General features: G+C 42.2%; 1 protein-coding gene across 6 annotated transcripts in view; it reads left to right on the top strand.

Moving 5' to 3' along the window:
* The first annotated feature begins 13,907 nt into the window (after positions 1-13,907).
* Positions 13,908-19,769, top strand: part of ASPH (aspartate beta-hydroxylase) — a 212,813-nt gene continuing 206,951 nt past the window's right edge. The window contains exon 1 of one of the 6 annotated variants that reach the window (XM_073892808.1): positions 13,908-14,335. In XM_073892808.1, the coding sequence (XP_073748909.1) occupies positions 14,179-14,335 (157 nt within the window). In that variant the 5' untranslated portion in view covers positions 13,908-14,178. The remainder of the gene's footprint in view (positions 14,336-19,769) is intronic. The other 5 variants (XM_073892806.1, XM_073892803.1, XM_073892807.1 and 2 more) reach the window with 5 other exon arrangements.

The raw sequence follows: 19,769 nt of genomic DNA, 5'->3' as shown, positions 1-19,769 counted from the left end.
ATAGAAATGAAGAGATTTTAAAAAGTATTATCTGGCATAGGGAATCATAACCCACTTAAATGTAAAAGAAAATTGAGAAAATTAAATGAAGTTAACTGAAAAATAGTTCATGTGGGATCCAATTTCTAAAAGCAAAATTAATTTATCAAATGATTAGTTCATATTGAATGAAAAATTATTACTGTATTTTAAGCTCATCCTGAATGTGACATAAGTGTTTTTGCTAAACGATTACCCTTTAAACAATTAATTTTTTTCTTCAACTGTCCATAGTTTCTATTTGCAAAATTACAGATAGACAGTTGTCATTCCTAATATGGAGACAGAGTATGCTTCTAATGGGTTAACGTTTATCTCAGGAAAAGGTGACTTTGCTACCTCTTATATAATTTAAGTCTATGCTGTTTTCAGCTACTAATATTTTGTACCACTGAGGGCGAAATGCATCTTTCATTTTTTTAAATAAACACTGGCAATGGAAATATCCTACATTCATCTTGAAAGTGATAGAAACTATAATAGAAAGGGAAGAATAAAATTGGCTTGCTTGTATAACACAGTGCAGAAGTTTTTCAGAGAAATATGCAAATTCCACCCATCAGTCTCAACAACCTTACTTCTTCAGTTTATTGATAGGATGTGATATCTACTCTGACCCTGCTTTGTAACACAGCTCAATTCTCCCCACATCTTCTTTCCATTCATCTGCCTCAGGCACCCCATCAGGATGTATAGCAGCGTGTTGTTGGAGGTTGTCTGATGCACACCATGCCATGCCAGGGAACTTCGGGTTAACTCGGGGGGAAGAAACAGGACTGGTGCCTCTAACCAAGCCCACCATGGTCTTGCACAGACCTTCCACCTCCTTTCTTGTGTCTGCTTAATCTTAAATGACTAATTTAAGACAGGACACACATTGTCCACATATTCACTTATGTACTCCATAAGTATTTACTGATGATCCACTATATGCCGCACATTGTTTTCAGTGTTGGTGAGACAGCAGTGAACAATATTCTGAAATTCTCTGCTCTCATGGAGCTCACATTCCCATTTGGGAGATAGATAATGAATAATGAATAAATATATAAGTAGAAAGATATACACATATAGAATGTCACGTCCCAGTGATACATGCCATGGAGAAAAGTAAAGCTGAATAAGAAAGTAGAGACTGGCAGGATGACGGGTCATAGATGTGGCAGGGAAGGCCTCTGTGTGGTGGTGACCTCTGAGTGGAGACCTAAGGAAGAGAGGAGAAAGGTGTTATGGAAATGTAGAAAAATAAGAGTCCCAGGCAAGTGCAAAGGTCCTGAAGTAGGATCATGTTTGTCACATTCAAAAAGACAAAAAGCTATCATAGCTGAATAAGAGTGAGTGAGCAGGGGGTGGGGAGATGAAGTCTGGGCGGAAGCCAGGGACCAGATCATGTGTAGCTTTAGAGGCCACAAACAGGATATTGGATTTATTCTAAGTCAGGTAGAAAGTTACCAAGGATTTTTGCTGTTTGCTTAGATCTGGCTTATCTTTTCCAGCAATCACCCTGGATGCTGAAGGAAGGACATTCTATAGGGGGCACAGGTATAAACTGGATCATGTATGAGGCTTTTCCAGGAAAGGATGGTAATTTGGGAATGAGTAATTGTGGTAGAAGTGACAAAAAGAAATGTGCTATAAAATATATATTCAATTTAAAGTCAAAAGATTTTGATGGGGAATTAGATACATGATGTGAGCAAAACAGAAGGGTCAAGGGAGACGATGAGTTTTTGAAGCTGAGCAATTAGGTAAATGGTAGCGCCATGAAATGAGGAACCCTAAAGGAAGAGCAGGTCCCTGGAGAGAATTCAGGGAACTCCACTATTGTAGATGATTGAACTCAACATTTTTTTGAGACAGGTGTATGACCTTCAGGAGTCCCCCAAACTCATAAATACCACCGTAAGCTTTAATATTTCCCATAAAATACAGTAAAGTGGCCTCTTTCATTTTTAGTCCCTTAAAAATCTCTCCCTTGCTTGAGAACAATTATGGCTGAGGCCAAAACACTCTGTTGAAATGGGGTCACAAATGTCTTTTTCTTGTTATTCTGTGGGACCACCTAATGCATCCATCTAGGGTGTGTCTCTTCCACGGATAAATTTGACAGTTCACTCTAGTTTATCCAAACCTTTTCATTTTTAGCTAAAAATTATTTCAAGCATTTCACTTCCATCATCAACATTAGCGGTTAGTTTCCTTTCTGGACACTTTTCAAAAAGAAATAGAATTGATTTCACCTTAAGAGTGTTTCCAAAAAGGGACAATGACTCAGCATAAGAAAGCCAAGTCAAGGCAGGATTGCTAAATGAACTATGAGCATCTCTCACTGGCTAAGTAGATCATTCAGGAACATCAACATGCCCATCCCTGAACTATTCAGCTGTATGAATCAGTAAAATTTGAAATTCTTTCAAGTTATGAACCAGGGAGTCTCACAAACGATTAAAACCATGAATTTTAAATCCAAGAATGTCAGTGATCTACTGTCTGAATTCATCACATTCAGTTTCTGCTAATTTGTTTTATATCCTATATGCTATTGAAGTTGTGCAGTCAGAGACCCTTCCCCTTCTGCCCTATGGTAATGCAGAACTTCCCCTGCCTACTTTTAAGAATTTATTAAGAACCTCAATAAGGTTTTAGATATCCTAGAGAGGACATGTTTGAAATAAACAGAAAGACCTTGTTGCAAGTCCCATCTCTGCCATTGGGCAACTGTGTGACTTTCTGGAAAGTTGCTTAGCCTCTCTGAGCATGTTTCTCTGTCTTTAAGTGGGGATAATGACACCTAACTTGTGACGTGATTGAAAATGGCCCAGAATTAAATGCCTGTGGTGGTCATGAAGATGCACCACACAGATTGTCCTTCAAGAGATCTTACTGTGAGGAGCTCAGTTGGCCAACAGCAGTGGCTACCATTTCTTTGAATTCCCTGAACCCTTACAATATCTAAAACATTTTAGCCTCCAAGAACCAGTTTTCACCCCAGTGGGGGCAACATTGCCCTTGCTGAGAAGGCATGCTGGAAGGCAACTTGAATTCTAGTTCTGCATTAACTGATTGTTCAACCTTTTACAAGCCGCTCTCCCTCCTTGAGACTCAGTTTTCTCACTTGTAAAATGAAGAGGTTGAACAACATGGGCTCGAAAACTCACAGCCCTGGAGTCCACTGACTTCTGTGTGGTACGAGTGGACACGGCGTAGCTGACTTCTCCGGCCCTCCCTGCCCCCCTGCGCATCCACTTTGCAGGCAGGAGAAGGTAGCTCGCTGTATCTTGTCATGATTGTTAGTTTTCATGCTAGTCTCCCTCCAAAACAACCCGAACTGCTTGAAGAAGACAAAGTCCACATGCTTTGATACAGTAGTTGGCAGGAAGTAGGCACTTGGTCAATGTTTGTAGAACGGGCTACACAGTGTACTTATAGGTTGAACTAAATGAAACTACCCAGGTGAGACCTTTTGACAGCAACCATAGAGGCTAACTCAGGCACTATGGAATCAAATGACACCTGCCTTGTACTGTAGCTCACAGGGCAGCATCTGACATGCCAAGCGGTTGAGAAATGTTTAAGGAAGGAAAGTTGAGAGTAAGGCAGGGGAAAGGTAGACAAGTCATATGGTTACCAATTTTGTATTTCTTCAAAAATGCCTGGTAACTTGTAAAAGGATTTCAATCTGAAATGAAACCTGAGGATATGAAATGGAGAATCTCATGCATGTACCTCTTAGAAGAATGGAACTTATGAACTGAGAGACGGATTTCTCATTAATGTCTGATGTACTGAAGACTAAGACTTATCTCCTGACCAAGGAACAACTGCCAAGAATCTTTTCCCCTCCTCAAGTCATTGAACTCACTGCTTGGACTCTGGCTGGACGTCCCCCTTTTTGCATTCCTTGCCTCTAAATACAGCCCGCCCGAGACCCTCAACAGACTCACCTGTGGCTTCCAACATCACACTTTCATGGAATTGCATTTCCTCTGCTATTCCCAAATAAACTCAATTTCTGGTCATTTGAGCTTGCCTCAGTTTACCTCTTTATTTAGGTTGACAAGCTTTTAGCTATAGCGGATGGTTCTGCACAGATCCAGGAGGTTAGCTAATGGGTTTGGTCAAAATTGGGGATGTAAGCATATTGCCATTTCATTTTTTTGCTCTTTATAGTATAACTCTATGTCATAAAAATTAAGAAGGAAATAGTGTTTACATTTGCAGAGCTCTTTCCAGTTTCCAAAGGACTTTCTTATCAATTCTTTCAATGTAGGCTCCAGAAAAATTTCATATAGTGCAAAGGGCAGTCAAGCTAATTAAATTTACTGAACCAGTAATAGGATCATTCCATTGTCAACCACATTTTCATCTTATGTAGATATCTTAAGCACTCTTTTCACAGACTGGTTGATAGTATTCAAAGTTGCCATGGATACAAGATAGCTCTATAACCCATTTGCCATCCCTCATTCTCAGCCAACAACCCTGTGAATAGACTAAGAAAATGTAAGGAATCATGCCCATTGATTTGATCATGCCCAATTTTCTATGCCTTTGTGTTTGCCTCAGATATATTCATATATGATGTTAAGTCTTAGTTCAGCTAAGACTTAACATCATAGAATGCAAGAGGAAGAAAGAACTTTATCTTCTGGGGCAGAAATTCTTAATCTCAGATGCATGAATCCCTAAAATTGACTAGCAAACTTTTTGGCTATGAGAGTATTTCTCATGATATTCCATAGCTTTCATTAGATTATGAAGGCCAATGGGCTCCATGATGACAGCCCACCATTTATATATGAGATAGCAGATCCTGGAGAGGCCAAGTGAATTTCTTGGGGTTCCACAGCACAGCTACTTAGAGGCAGAATTTGATTCGTGGCACTACTAGTTAAAATGCTGTTTCCCCCTGTCACCCAAGTGCACTTAAGAGCCCTAAATTTTTGACCCCAATCAGGGTATAGGTATATCCCTGCGTTTCTGAAGTTAGACTATGGAAGGGTCTTGCACACACCTGCCTAGTTTGTGCTAAGTTTCCAACATTTAATTGGGATGATTTAGTGTTGTCTTAATTATACAACCTCATCAGTAAAGTATACAGAAAATGAGTCATTTCGCACAGTGAAAATTTGGTGGGTGTGCATTAAAATTTGAATAGAACTGGTAATGTTCTATGATTACAGATTAACACATATAGTCAGTGTCCTTGGAAATGGCTAGGGCAGAGGAGATTATTTAAGAATTAAGAAACTGGGAGCAAATCTCATTTGTAATCCGGAACAGCCTTAACTCATGTTGTGATATTGTGATTTATAAGAAAAAATACGTATTTGGTCAGTCAGGTGACAAGAATATATTTCTCACATGTATTTGGTCTTCAACCGAAGTCCCTGGCTCACAGCTCACAAAATCCTTGGAATTTCCTAAGGATGAGAGTGATAAAGGTGTCTCTTGTTACATTAGCGAGGTGATTTTTGGAAAGTACCTAAACACAGGGGCTGGTTCCCAGTGGAGTCAATCATGTGATTAGAGGTCAGTCCCACCCCTGACCTCTGGGGAGGGGAGAGGGAACGGAGGTTGACTCAATCACCAATAGCCAATGCTTTTGTCAATCATACCTATGTAATGAAACCTCCTAAAAACCCCAAAAGAATGGGGTCTAGAGCTTCCATGGTGAACACATAGAGATATGGGTAGATTGGGGTAGTCAGAAAGCCTGGAAGCTCTGCACCCCTTCCCACGTAACTTGACCTATGCATCTCTTCCATGTAGCTGTTCCTGAGTTACTATCTAGTAAGTACATTAAAATGTCTCGCTGAGATTTGTGAACTTCTGTGGCAAGTGAATTGAACCCAAGCTGGGGTTTGTCAGTCTGGAACCTTGACATCTATGAAAGCAGGAAAGCTGGTGAAAAAGCTTATAATCATGTAAATAGCAATAGCCTTTTTTAAAAGGCAACAGTATTGAAGTTATAAGTGGGAAAGCAGAAAATGTTAGTTGAATTATATGAAACAAGATTTCCCTTAGTTTTTGGTACGTGGGCATTTGCCCAAGTTATTTCAGTAGTACTTTGAAAAATATAGGGTTATCTTATCAGCAAGAATATAATCTAAGGATAAACATGAACTGATACCTGACATATGTAAGAATAAGAAACAGACTTTTAAAAAATAGCATTTTACACTTCTTCTGTCCTCACCTTCCTCCATTCTGATCCTTAGATGCTATATATTGTTCCCCCATCACAGCTGGCTCTCAAGAAAAAGATCATGAGACTAAAAACTAAAGCTTAGACAATATTGTTATGTCTATGTGAGAAACACTGCCAAAAATCTCAAAACCTACAAAGGGGGAAACTGGAAAAGAAAATGCATGTGTTACCCTATTAGCAAAGGTCCAAATATTTTCTGGCTGGACATATTCCTGAAAATAGAGTGTGGATCTGAGGAAAGGAAGCACCAACTTCAAAATGAGGAGGACACAGTGACCGTAACCTCTGGGACCAGGCAGCCAGCAAAGTTCCCCTGAGTGTGCGGGATGCCCCGAGGGGAGTGTGGCGAGAGGAAGGTGGAGGAGAGAGAGAGGCCTTGGACACCAAGCTTCCTAACCAAGGGAGAGACGGGGATGTGGCAGCGAGCTGGCTCTCCGTGCTCCTGCACTCTGCTCCCTGTCACTCTGGTAGAAAGGGTTTGATAGCGGCAGCACCCCAAAGATGCACAGACTACTGCATGCACCGCTGGAAAACTTTCCAGTCCTAACCATATTGGGGCTCTCTGAGGGAGATGAGTCGGAGATCAGGAAGTAAGCAGATGGCAGGGGAGGGTCCAATGCAGTGAGGGGAAGCCATCCACAGTCACCATCGTGGGTCTGATGCCATGGAAGGTGGAGGAAATGCTATTTCTCCATCTTGGTTATCACTCCAACCTTTGGCCACGCAGAAAACAGTTGGAGAGTGTTCAGAGCAGCCACAGAATTCTGGCCTTGGGGACGGGTAACAGAGACTCTTGGGGACTGGTAACAGAGACTCTTTCAGAGAAGCTATGACAAAGGGTTGTTCCCTCAGGCACCCATGACTAAGGGCCAGCGGAGTCTGTGTAGGGCCCAGTGGTGAGAGCTGAGAGGAGAAACACAAAGAGTGAGAAGGATTTCTTTCCCTATCTTAACATCTGATTATAGCCTGCTGATGGTAGGAACTGCAAGCAACCCGGTCCACTCCTGCTAGAAGAACCGAGAAGGGGGTGCCCCACCTGGGGGGGAGGGCTTCCACGATGAGTGCCATGCTTGTCCTGGGGAAAGCGGTGGGCTGCCGAGAGATGCTTTGTGCCCATCAGGCTTCCCCTGCAGTCTTGCACACTATTGCCTATTGGTAAGGTCTCCCCACCTTCCCTCCCAATAGCACACAGTGTTTTGGCCAGTCTCTCTGGCCTGGTGCCTCATTTATTTGCAGAGTTGTTACTGTATCAGGTCAGAGCCAAAAGCAGGCCGGGGTTTTGTGAGTCATGCTGAATCTGCCATTCTTCTTCCCTCACAGCTTGCATTTCCACCAGGAGTCCTAAGAGTAGGGATGGGAAGAAGGGGGCTTTCTGTGGATGGGTGAAGAAGATTCTCCCCCACAAACCAGGCCTTCTCACCTGCTTTCTAAGCCCCAGCCATGGAAAGCATTTTAGCTCTGAGTCCACAGCATAGCTCAGGCTGAAAGTATCTAGGTCTGCATTGTTGACAGGCCAGTGAGAAAAGGCCACGGGGAATGGACCCCAGATCACCACACTCTGCGCGCTCCCCTTTTCCTTTGTGCCCAGTATGTGTAGCAGAATGAAATAGGGCTACCATCGCGGGCAGTTTGGGAGGGGAAAATTTATCAGAGAATACCGGAAGGGGAAGGGGCAGAGGTATCCCTCACATCTTCCCACAACGCCGATGCTTTGAGGCAACGGACGATAAAGGACTGAGGGGCACACCGCAGTGCTTGGTCACGGCCACCCCTCCTCTCTAGCTTCCTGAGTTATGGGTCACACACGCACAAGCAGGAATTAGACTTGAACAAGCATAATTCGTTGCGTGTTGCTGCTTATAAGATCTGCTCCTTCTGAGAACTTGAATTTGAGTCCAACAGGTACATATGTTTAATACTTGAAGTGATCCTTTTAACTTTAGACTTGACTATTTTTTTCAGAATGAGATGAAAATCTGAGCTGATAGTACACAATAACCGATGTGAAATTTACCAAATTCTTAACATATAAGCCCATGGGCCCAACCAACTATAAATAATATTGAGGACAATTCTGGGGTCAATGTCTTCTAACTTGGAAATTGAAAAAAAAAGAAGAAAGAAAAAAAAAAACTGCCTGATTCAGAAGGATGGATCCATAGACAAGTGGTCAGCCGTCCTCACCCTGCTCTGTACTCTGCACACAGTTCCTAAATATTGTTTGTGACTTAGCTTATTTTTATACAAGCCTAAGCACTATATCAAGCCGTTCTCATTTGATTTCAATTCTCTCAAATTTGGGAAAGAGAATTTTTCTTTAAAAATAACCTCTTGTGGGGGCACCTGGGTGGCTCAGTTGTTAAGCATCAGCCTTGGGCTCCGGTCATGATCCCGGGGTCCTGTGATGGAGCCCTGCATCGGGCTCCTTGCTCAGCGGGAAGCCTGCTTCTCCCTCTCCCACTCCAGCCTGCTTGTGTTCCCTCTCTCGCTGTGTCTCTCTCTGTCAAAATAAATAAATAAATAAAATCTTAAAAAAAAAAACCCTCTTGTGCTATGTCTAAATGGTCAAAAATTCTGCACTTGAGTCTTTACACAAGTGGTTCTCTAAGGATACCATTTGGTAGCTGCATTCCTCAATTCTTCTTTTGTGTTGGAGCTGGAAAAACTATGTGCAATGTGGATACCATAAAGAAGCAGGGAAAATAGCATCAGAATTTGTGAGACAGGTGCTTGGAAGGGATTTCCATGAAGTTCTACTAGATTGATACCCTGCAGAAGCTGGGAGGAGCAGCTTTAGTAAACATCGGGGATACTGGTGTCTGTCTCTAACTCAAAGGGATCTGCCCCAGAGAAATGAGTTCATCGAGTGATGAAGTCAGCATTGTAGCAGTTCCATGAAGAGTTACAAAATATTCAGGACTACTAGTTTATAGCTACAATATAATGCTGAACAAATTTTAAGTGTAATGGATCTTGTACTCCTTAAAAGCATACTGTAGAATTTCAAATATATTAGCAGTGGTCTTTAGGTTAATAAAATCTTGTTGCAATGATACAAGGAGACCCTCTTTATTTTCTATGCTAGCAAGTTCTATGACAGTCTCTTAGGGATTTTTTTTTTCTTTCTTTTTTTTTTTTTTTTTTCTGGTACGAGCTCAGCAATGCCTGTCATGTGCTTATGAAATTGCAGAATAGTTTTGAGTCAGAATGATGACAGTGTAAAAAGGCCCGAGTCAATACTAATTTGATGTAGGGTATGCATGATTTCTCACCAACTACCAAGGATTTGAGTTGGCTAATTGATTCAGTTTCCCATTATGGTAATAACGTTATTTGTTGTAAGGCAAATATATCTGCTTTGCATATTTAGATTTGATAAAATTGGAGGATCCTAGAAAGTGGTTTCAGGATACTTTTCTTTTGACTTAGGGGAACTGTTTACACATGAAGAGAATGGTAGTTTTCATGAAGGACAAATGATTACTTCAGCTATACATACACACACACATTAGATCCTTGAGGCAAATAAAGTTTAAGTAAAATTATTATCTTGCAAACAACTGAATCCTTGAGATTCCTCCACATTTTTTTTCTCTTCTTGATTTCTCTGACACTTTCTAAGGACTTCTAAATCGCATTAATATTTCCTTTTATATACTGTAGAATTGCCATGCCTATAAGCAGTTGTTACTCTCTAATTATTTTGACTTTCTCTCCAGCTTTAAGGTTCTTTCTGGCATTAAGTTTGAAACTTAAGAAGAATCAATTAATTTTATGAGTTCCCTGTACTAGGACACTTAAGAGCTAGCAATAACCATTACATAAATGCTGTTTATTAGGAAGGGAATTTGGAACTAAGAAGTACCAGTCCTGATCGAAAATATCAAGAAGCAAAATGAAAAAAGAAATGGTAGATTGCTTAGGTAGTATGTTTTCAGATTATTTGTCCATATTGCAACACAAGATTTCTTTTTTTACATTTTATTTATTTTATTATTATTTTTAATGATTTTATTTATTTATTTAACAGAGAGAGAGAGAGTAAAAACAAGGGGAGCAGGGGAGGGAGAAGCAGGCTTCTTGCTGAGCAGGGAGCCTGTTGTGGGGCTCTATCCCAGGATCCTGGGATCACGACCTGAGCTGAAGGCAGACGTTTAACTGACTAAGCCACCCAGGTGCCCCAAGATTTCTTTTTTTTTTTTTTAAGATTTATTTGAGGGGGAAGGGGCAGAGGGAGAGACAGAGAGAGAGAGAGAGAGAGAGAGTGAGACAGAGAGAGAATCTCTGGCAGACTTCCTGCTGAGTGCAGAGCTGGACACAAGGCTCAACCGCATCACCCCAAGATCACGACTTGAGCCAAAATCAAGAGTTGGATGCTCAAGCAACTGAGCCACCCAGGTGCCCCACAACAGAAGATATGTAATTCAAATCTGTTTTTTTTTTAAAGATTTTATTTATTTATTTGAGAGAGAGAATGAGATAGAGAGAGAGCACGAGAGGGGAAAGGGTCAGAGGGAGAAGCAGACTTCCTGCTGAGCAGGGAGCCCGATGTGGGACTCGATCCCGGGACTCCAGGATCACGACCCGAGCCGAAGGCAGTCGCCCAACCAACTGAGCCACCCAGGCGCCCTCAAATCTGTTTTTGACTAGGTTTAAAATTATTTCTGCTCATATAAATTCACTCCATATGTTTATAATGTAGATACATGCCAAGCTTATTTTTTCTATAGTAATATAAAGTCAAGCTGTTTGGTGAAAATGACAGTTCATTTACTTGTTGAAATATAACCAATACGAGAATAATCGCTTTGAGGACATTTTGAGTAGGAGAGGACACTTTGAGAATGCCTTAAAAGTACTCTTGTACTGACCAGCATAGCCTTCATTGCAACAAATTCCACTAATATAAAATGAAAACATACTATTGAATCATGACCAGTTGAAATTCATTTTTTTCCACTATGGCAGAATTTACTATGGTAAATAAAGATGAGGAAATACACATTTTTAGTCTGCAATAATAAAATTTCACATTAGGAGGACTGCATATAAATGAGAGGCACTTTCTAGGAAGCAGGCTAAAACGCAACTTTAAAACAGTGTTCTAATAGGTATAAGTAAGTCCAGAAATACCTAATTTGGAAAGCATTTGACTAGAGGTTGTGAAAGGTCAACAAAAGAAAAAAAAATCTAGGACAAATCTTGTCCTCAAGTTCTCACTTGCAAATCCCAGTGAAACCAATGGAAAGTTTATGGAAATATCTGAAAGGCACATTTGGCCTAGTTCAAAAGCTCTATTAAATTAGTATTTTAATACATTGTCCTAGTTAAGTCTTGTCTTTATGGTCCTTTTAACATTGCTTCACCCAGGGTTCATTCATAGCTTACTCAGAAATAACAGAAATGAGGATAGGCTAACAGGAAATTTGACCTTTTATTCAATTTCAAAGATACTTTGACTCCCTAACCTCCCCCAGCCCAATCCTGAGAAAAAACCTGTGTGAAGAAATTCATGGATCCAAGGCAAGCTTTGTGGTTTTTAATGCCCATAAAGTAGGAAGTATCAACAAGTATAAAATGTATAATACTGATGCTTAACTTTGGAGAATTTAGTCCCTGAAACTAAACTGTATATATGGCTGACAATATCTGATGTTTTAAATATTGTTATAAATTTTACTTTGTACTATTGAGTATATAAATGTCAGTGTAGCTTTTACCTTGTGATACAAGGAGGAAGTCAGGTAACCTCTAACTTCCTGTGATCTGTATTTACAGAGCCTCTATTTTGGCCTGGTACTGCCTCAGTACCCAGCATTGGACCTCGTCAATAGTACCAGATTTGGTTTCTGGGAATGCGGGAGCAAAGCATCAGTTCATGACATTTGGGAGTCAGTTATCAAAGATTTGACTTCCTCAAAGAGGTGGATTTTGATAAGCATCCACCATCAGCTTTTAGATCTATCACTGAAGATAGGATCAAGGAGACCTCAGGGACACCTCTGCTAAGAGAAGAGGGAGCCAGGTGAGACAATCTCTGCTCAAAACCAAGCCTTGTCTTGAAGGGAAAATTTGGACCATAAACTATGGAACCAGATGCACTGAGTTCATACCCCTGCTCTGTCACTTACTACTTACTTACTATGACCTCAGTTACTTTGTTTAACTTCTCTGGGCCTCAGTGACCTCATCCCTAAAAAAATGGACACAAACTCAGGATTTTGTGAGAATTTAAGAGTTCAAATATCTAGAGCATTGTTTTTCTCACTTCCACTCTCATTATTATTTTATACCGAGTACTCACTCTCACTTAGATTTGTCTCTTAGCCCAGCTCCCCACCCCCCACTGAAATAACGTAAGGTGGCTTGGATGGGAGAAAGGATGTGTAGAGGCAGAAAGAGATGTGATAAGATAAAAACAAAGAGCTGCTTCAGTAAAAACTGGGAGCTCCCCTGCCCCTGTTATATCCTGACAACTACCTGACATTATTTCACAAAAAAGAGAGAGGACTTCTTTCCTCTATTCAACACGACCCTCAGTGGGCCTCTCTGTATCACTAGGCAGTGCCCAAACAGCATTGAGCCATTCACAGCAGAAGAGTCAGGTGGACCCCGGGGACCTGCCAATAGGGGGTAGTGGGGTTGGAGAAGAGGAAGGAAACCAGATGCCACATTGCAACGCTTTCTCTCCTTCGGAGCCCTCTTGAGACACTTCCAGGAGCAAGGTTTCCAAAACATGATCAAAAACTGGGGGAAGGTTTTAAGAAGTTGCCAGAAATGTATCAAATCACCAAACGTTTCTTGCTTATCGGTTACGCGCCAGGACTTGTGCTGGCAATTGGCGACACAAAGATGATGGTGACGTCCCTGACCGCAAGTTCCTGTCTGGATCATCCATGGGCCCAGATATTTTTAAGACCACGTGAGGCCTTCAGTTCAGGCCCTGACAGCTCGACAGCACAGGAGGGGACCCCCGGTTGGGGACAGCTAGGAAAGATGACTGTGGACATTAGCCCGGCAGACGGAGATTTCAAATAGAGGGTGCCATCCAGGGCAAGAAAATGAACTTTTTGTTTAACATTTACACTCGCGCCTTTTAACTAAGATTCTCTGAAAACACTGATGGCATAAACAAAATCAAGTCCTGCTTTAAAACCCAACTGATCAATTAACATAGAGCTTAAGCATTGAACTACTCCTAACATCACCATTTCAGAAATGCTTTAATATGAAAACAGACGAGAAACACAGCTCTTTCGCAGGGAGCGGGACTGCATTCTTTGGAGTCTATGTGTACAGCGAAGTGGGACGTGAACAAAATTCCCAGAGAAAGGCCGAGAGGCCACGCTTGGTGCGAACGCTGCACACGTGCCCGTCGGCCCCGCCTCCGCGCCCCGCCCCATCCAGCCAGAGCGTGGCGGGTCCGCCAACGCTCGCGAGAGCCCTCTTGGCTTCCACGTTTGCCACGTTCCAAAGGACCGAGACAGACTGGAAAGTCGAAGGCGGCTCGCGCCCAGGGCAGCCCCAAGTCTTCAGGGGGTGGGGAAGCACGGCAGGGTTCCGCCCCTTCACAGAGGCCGTTGTGACTGGCTCTACCCTCCGTCACTCAGCCTTCCGCGGGCGGGGGAGGAGGCGGGGCTCGGGCGGGAAGGGGCGTGACCGGAGGGGAGGGGGCGGCCTGCGAGCCGCGCGCTCTCGCCGGGGAAGGCAGTCACAGGGTCGGCGCACGCGAGGCTTGGGCGCGCGCAGCCAGCACGCGGGCGAAAGTCCTGGGAGGCGCGGCGGGCGGTGCCGAGACACAGGCGCTGCTGCAGGAGCAGCGGCCCGCACCCGCCGCAGTGCCTGCCGCCGTTAGCGGCCCCCGCGCCTCCGGTGTCCCGGCTCACCAAGGGAGCCCCCACCCCTCGCCCGTTCCAGGAGTGCGCGCAATGGCCCCGCGCAAGAATGCCAAGGGCGGCGGCGGCAACAGCAGCAGCAGCAGCAGCAGCAGCGGCAGCGGCGGCTCTGGCAGCAGCGGCTCTGGCAGCGGCAGCCCGGGCGCGGGCACCAGCGGCGGCGGCGGCAGCAGCCCCGGGGCCCGGAGAGGTCAGCGGCGTGCCGAGGCGGGGGTGTGGGGCCGGGGGCCGGGGGCCGGGGGCCGGGACCGGTCGGGCGGCTGGCGCTGCGGTTCCATCTCCCCGGATCCCGCCGTGCATCTCCTTCATCCGCGTCGCTCCTCCTTTTGGCGCGGGGCGGAGGCCGCGCTCCGTGGGCCAGGCGGGCGGACCCAGGGGCCGGGCGGAGCTGGGTCCGCGGCCTTGGGGTGGTCGCGCTGAGGAGCCCCTTCCCGGTTGAGCCCTCACCTGCAGGGCGCAGCCGGGAAGGAAGTTATTGATCTACCCTTTCTTGGCTTTGCGCGGAAAGAAAGGTGGGAGGGAGTAAGAGAACCAGTTTACCTTTGCCTTGCATATTTTGGGGAGTTTGGAAATGAGCCAAAGTCGGAGAAAGTAAATTCCTGCCAAACCAGTAGCTTTTAAGAGCAACTGATAATATTCTGTGTGTGTGTGTGTTGGGAGTGTGTGCGGGGGGGCGGGAATGATTTGAATGTTCTTGGAAATTATTTTAAATATTTTTGCTTTTGGTAGCTTTCTTAATATGCGTTGTAGTCGCCTTGAAAGTATCATAGAATATCATAGAATACCAGGTGAACTTCTCTATTTTTTCACTGTCTTCTCTTTTTTAAAAATACATGTTGGATATTCACCTTTCTCCTCCATGTGCTTACCCAGCAAAGAGAACAGTGCAGATGTTTTAAATCTGTTTCATCTCATATTTCAGTGGTTCTCAGTTTGTTATATACTTTCTTTGACTCATTTAGGACATTGAAACTGCAGTACACGTGTGTGAATGTGAGCTGTAATTTTTCCTTTTTGAAATGATCATTTTGAAATGATTTAAATTTCTTGTTTACTGAGGTCTACATGTAATCATTTATATAAAGGAAATAAGTTAGATAACTATAGTCATACTTCAAATAACTTTTTTAATAAGCACTTATCACCATATGAAAGTATCTTATTTTCCTGTGTGTTGTCTTCCTGTCTTACCCCCCTCCTTGTTCATTCCTATTGCCAACTCCTAGAATAGTCCTGGACTTAATAGGTGCTCAATAAATATTTGATTAATGAGTGAATGAATACATTTAAAGGGCGAACGTAGTGTAAACTCATTGCACAAATTTACATTTTAAGAGCTAATATTTGTATTGTAAATGAAAAAAGATACACACAATTTGAAGTTCACAGAAAGCATATTAATTCACCTTTGACATAAGTAAAAGTTTGTGTTCCTTTGTCGCCTGTTCCTAAATGCCAGTCGGTTGCTTAAACAGGCAGAAGAGTACATGAACTGTCTCCGGCAGCTTTGGCTACCCTTTTAAAAATTTCTAAATGGGAAGGTCCTAAACACCAAGCAGGGAAAGCTGATGAACAAGACTGTTTATTGTTTTGTTAATGTTAACGGTTGTCAGAAGTTTTCTGTAGCTATTTACAAGTGAAGCACATCTTTGTTCCATTTTATTCTTTGTACTCATGGGTAGAAGAGGCCTGATTGCATCTGAGGAAGTCACTGTATAAGGACTATTATTGGGTTCAAATTAGTATGGGGAAGTGTATATTGTGTTCCCACCACTACTGGTTCTTTAATAACTGAACCAGTTTTAACAGGCAGGTAATAAATTTAGGAAATGTTATGACCTGAATGTATTCTGACTTTGATATTTAGATGTTTTAGAGCTTCCCCTGTCCATATTTAAGGATCTATAGCCTTTTAAGCATTATTCACCTCGATTGCATGATTGTCATTAAAAGACATGGTATGTAAAAAACATAACTATATTACAAAAACAAAACACAAAACATTTTTAAAGAGTTGGTATTGGAGTCTTGCATGTTACATAATGAGTAGTTTTTTTCCGCAGCCATTTTTTATAGTAAATATTGAGTTCTGACTGTGTGCCAGGTAGAATGCACTGGATGGAAACAGGGATTCTTTCAGTCTTAAAACAGTTACACCACAGTGTGAAAGTGTGATTCTATTTATATTGTTTGCTTATAGCAGGTTATACCTGGAAGATAAAGCCGACCTCCTTTTTGTGGCTATGTTTATTGAGTCTTTGAGGTATAGACGTTGATTCCCAAACCATTCTCATCTGCTAGGGAAATCATAGAAGCTGAAGAAATTTTAGCAGTGGTATTACCCTAAGGCCCATCCAGTTCCCTCCTCTAATTTTATGGATGAGGAAATTATTGCCCAGAAAAGTTATATAGTTCATTGAAGGTTGTGTAGGTCTTGGAAGCCCAACCAGTTAATGGAAGATCCAAGACTAGAACTCAAGTTTTCTATCACTCATGCATGATATCATAATACTTGAATTTTAGGTCCTCTAATTTGTAAGATTTTATGGGAATTTTAGAGTTGAAGTAGATTATCTCTTTCCTTCTGTAGATTATCTCTTCCTTTCTGGTTCTGTCTATGGCATACTACACCAAGATATTTAATTAAAAAAGTATGCTTTTTTAAATATCACTAATTAAATTTGACTAAAATTATGTTTGAAATAGTACATTTGAAAATCTTAGTTTGAGAAGAAGTACATGGGCTCAAATAGTAAGTTTTTTGAGATGTTTTGCATTGGTTATCTGAAGTTGATGACATTGGTCACATTAAACAATATTTATTGAATTTTTGTATGAAAGTATGGGGGGGGAGGACTCAGTCCTTTGAAACATTCATTTTAGGGAACAAGTGATTATCTGGCTTTCTCTTTATTTTGGTGATCGTTTTGTTGAAAAATGATGTTTAGAACTTAGGGGATTTATATAATGGCTATTTTAAAGCAAGTGCCTGCTTTTCATTTAAGTCTTCAGCTTAAACTGAAAACCAATAAAATGTCTAGTTTCATAGAGAGCTCAGTTTTACCTCTTCAGTTTTACTCTTTAAAATATAAAAGAAACATGAGTAAATTGGACATCTTACCTTAACTTGCATATAAAAATTTCATTTGCATGGACAGTTGGGGCCAGGGGAAACTTAGTTCAGATTTATTGATTGGAAAAATTTTGGTTAGGAAGGATCATGGTGGCCTCTTGGGCTTAGTTTGTAGTTTACAGACTCTGGTATGTGTAATGTTTTTGTTTAGCTTTTCCCTTTTGAGTATCATTAAGTCTTTCCCTGGAGCTTCCTACGTACGAGCTACAGGGATGTAAACATCTGTTTGTCAAATAGTGTCAGGCTACTACGTTACCCTTTACCAGTAGGTGTCACTGTAGAATACTTTTTCCTTTTTCAGTTTGAAGTTTTGATTATATAATACCACTTAGTTTTTTAATTTAATCAGTTCTGTACAACATACTCAGAACTATTGATGGACAACTGCTTAAAAACTTGTAGGCATTGCTCTCAAGGTCTCTAACAGTAGATTTTGAAATTTAGCAGTAAGAGTTTGTCCCTAGCAGCCTTATTTATTTAGCTTATCTTACTTAGAATTAAATGCATTCATTTTTTTTAAGATTTTATTTATTTATTTGATAGAGCCAGAGAGCACAAGCAGTGGTGGTTGGGGGTGGGGGGGGGGTACGGCAGAGGGAGAGGAAGAAGCAGGCTTCCGGCAGAGCAGGGAGCCCAATGCAGCTGGATCCCAGGCCCTGCACCCCTTCCCTCCTCCCCCCTTCTCCCCCTCCCCCCATCATGACCTGAGTTGAAGGCAGACACCCAACCCACTGAGCTGCCCAGGTGCCTCTATAATTAAACGCATTCATATAGTATCTGTAGAACTTATGCATTCACAGATTCATCTGATGAATACTAATCATTTAGAAATTTGTTTTTTCTATTTTCAGTATAGCTTGGACTACTTGTAACGAACAGATACAACGCACTGCTGATTTTATTCTGGCTCCCTTGAATGCAGAGGCCTTGGTGAAATTCCCTTTCTTTATCCATAGGCTGTCAGTTAGGGCCAGTTGCTGAATCCTCTGTTAGTCATTCTAGGATGAAAAGACAGGATGAAAGCTACAAGAACTGTGTGTGCTGTTTTGTGTTCAGATGAACAGCATTTTGTCCAGCCAGATCATTTGAAACCAAGTACTAAAAAATGTTCTGAGGGAATTCTTGAACACGTTTTAAAAAGACCAGACATATTAACCTGTAGGAAGTAAAAGGAAACGTCTGTATTTTAGTGTTTAAAATCATGTGTGGCAGAGAGATTACTAGAAAAGGAAAAGTTTTCTTTTCAGCTAATTAGCAACAAAGTAACTTTGATAAAGGCCCATGTGAACTATCTACCTTATTTTTAGTCAGTACAGAAATATAACCCCTGAGCTCTCCAGTCCCTGACCCCACCCCCCCCAAAGGAATGTACTTTAGAAGTCTGTTGACCTGGATTCATATCCATTTAAAAACTGTGTAGCAAGTCTCTCCGAATCTCTTATCCTGATCTCTCCATATTGAAGAAGTCTTCTCTCATTTCAGGGTTGTGCTAGCCCTCAAACCAATTTTCTATGCCTTTGTAAGGTTCACCTCAGATATATTCATTAAAGTTTCTCTAAGGGTAAGGGTGAGTACAAAACTTTGGAGAACCTAAGGGTGCAGAGCTAAGCAGGTCATTGCATGCTTGACTTTTTTTTTTTATGATTTAGAAACAAGTCCTTTTCGGTTACATTGTGTTAGCATATGTGTTGTAAGTGAAACGGCTGCTCTAGCAGTTGTGTTTCTGCTGTGGCTTTGAGGACCGCTTGGTGCATTTTTGTCCACCTTGGAAGGTGAAGGTGCACCATTTGTAGATCTGTTACATTATTTTATTTTACTAGAGCTCACATACATTTTAGTCTCTTGATGCTGTTTTTAATATCATGAAAATAGGCAACTTTGTGTCTTGGATACTTTGCATCTCCTAAGTACTTCAACTTCATTCTGTACCAAGGTACAAAAAAAAGTTTTTTTAGATTTTATTTATTTGACAGGGTGAGTGAGCACAAGCAGGGGGAGCAGCAGGCAGAGGGAGAGGGAGAAGCAGGCTCCCCGCTGAGCAGGGAGCCCAATGCGGGGCTCTATCCTAGGACCCTGGCCCAGGATCGTGACCTGAGCCCAAGGCAGACACTTAACTGACTGAGCCATCCAGGTGCCCCTACAAAAAAAATTTTTTTTTCAGTTAACTTCCCTTTAGTAACACCTGAAGGTACGGAGAACCCATCTACAATTTACCTCGTCTCTGGGGAGAGCATCAGCCACCTGTTGGGAGATGTGGAGGTGCTTCGGTTAGCTCATCTGTTTCGGTATCTGCTGCCCCAGGATCCACTCAGCACTGCACGCATGGGTGTGTGTCTGTCTGGGTGGGTGCATGTCTGGTTCCGTTCCACAGTTCTGGCGATTTCTGCTAGAAGACTAGGTGTTCGTTTCTTTTCTATACGCCAGCTGTAGGGGTATATCCTGGAGTCCTGTGCTTTAACCTTTTCTCTTTCTTCTGGTGGTGTGGGGAGCC

Source organism: Callorhinus ursinus, unplaced genomic scaffold, assembly GCF_003265705.2.
Source record: "Callorhinus ursinus isolate GAN/ISIS: 27379988/994484 unplaced genomic scaffold, GSC_fseal_2.0 scaffold5, whole genome shotgun sequence".
NCBI classification, from domain to species: domain Eukaryota; kingdom Metazoa; phylum Chordata; class Mammalia; order Carnivora; family Otariidae; genus Callorhinus; species Callorhinus ursinus.
This window is presented reverse-complemented; position numbering and strand designations above follow the sequence as displayed.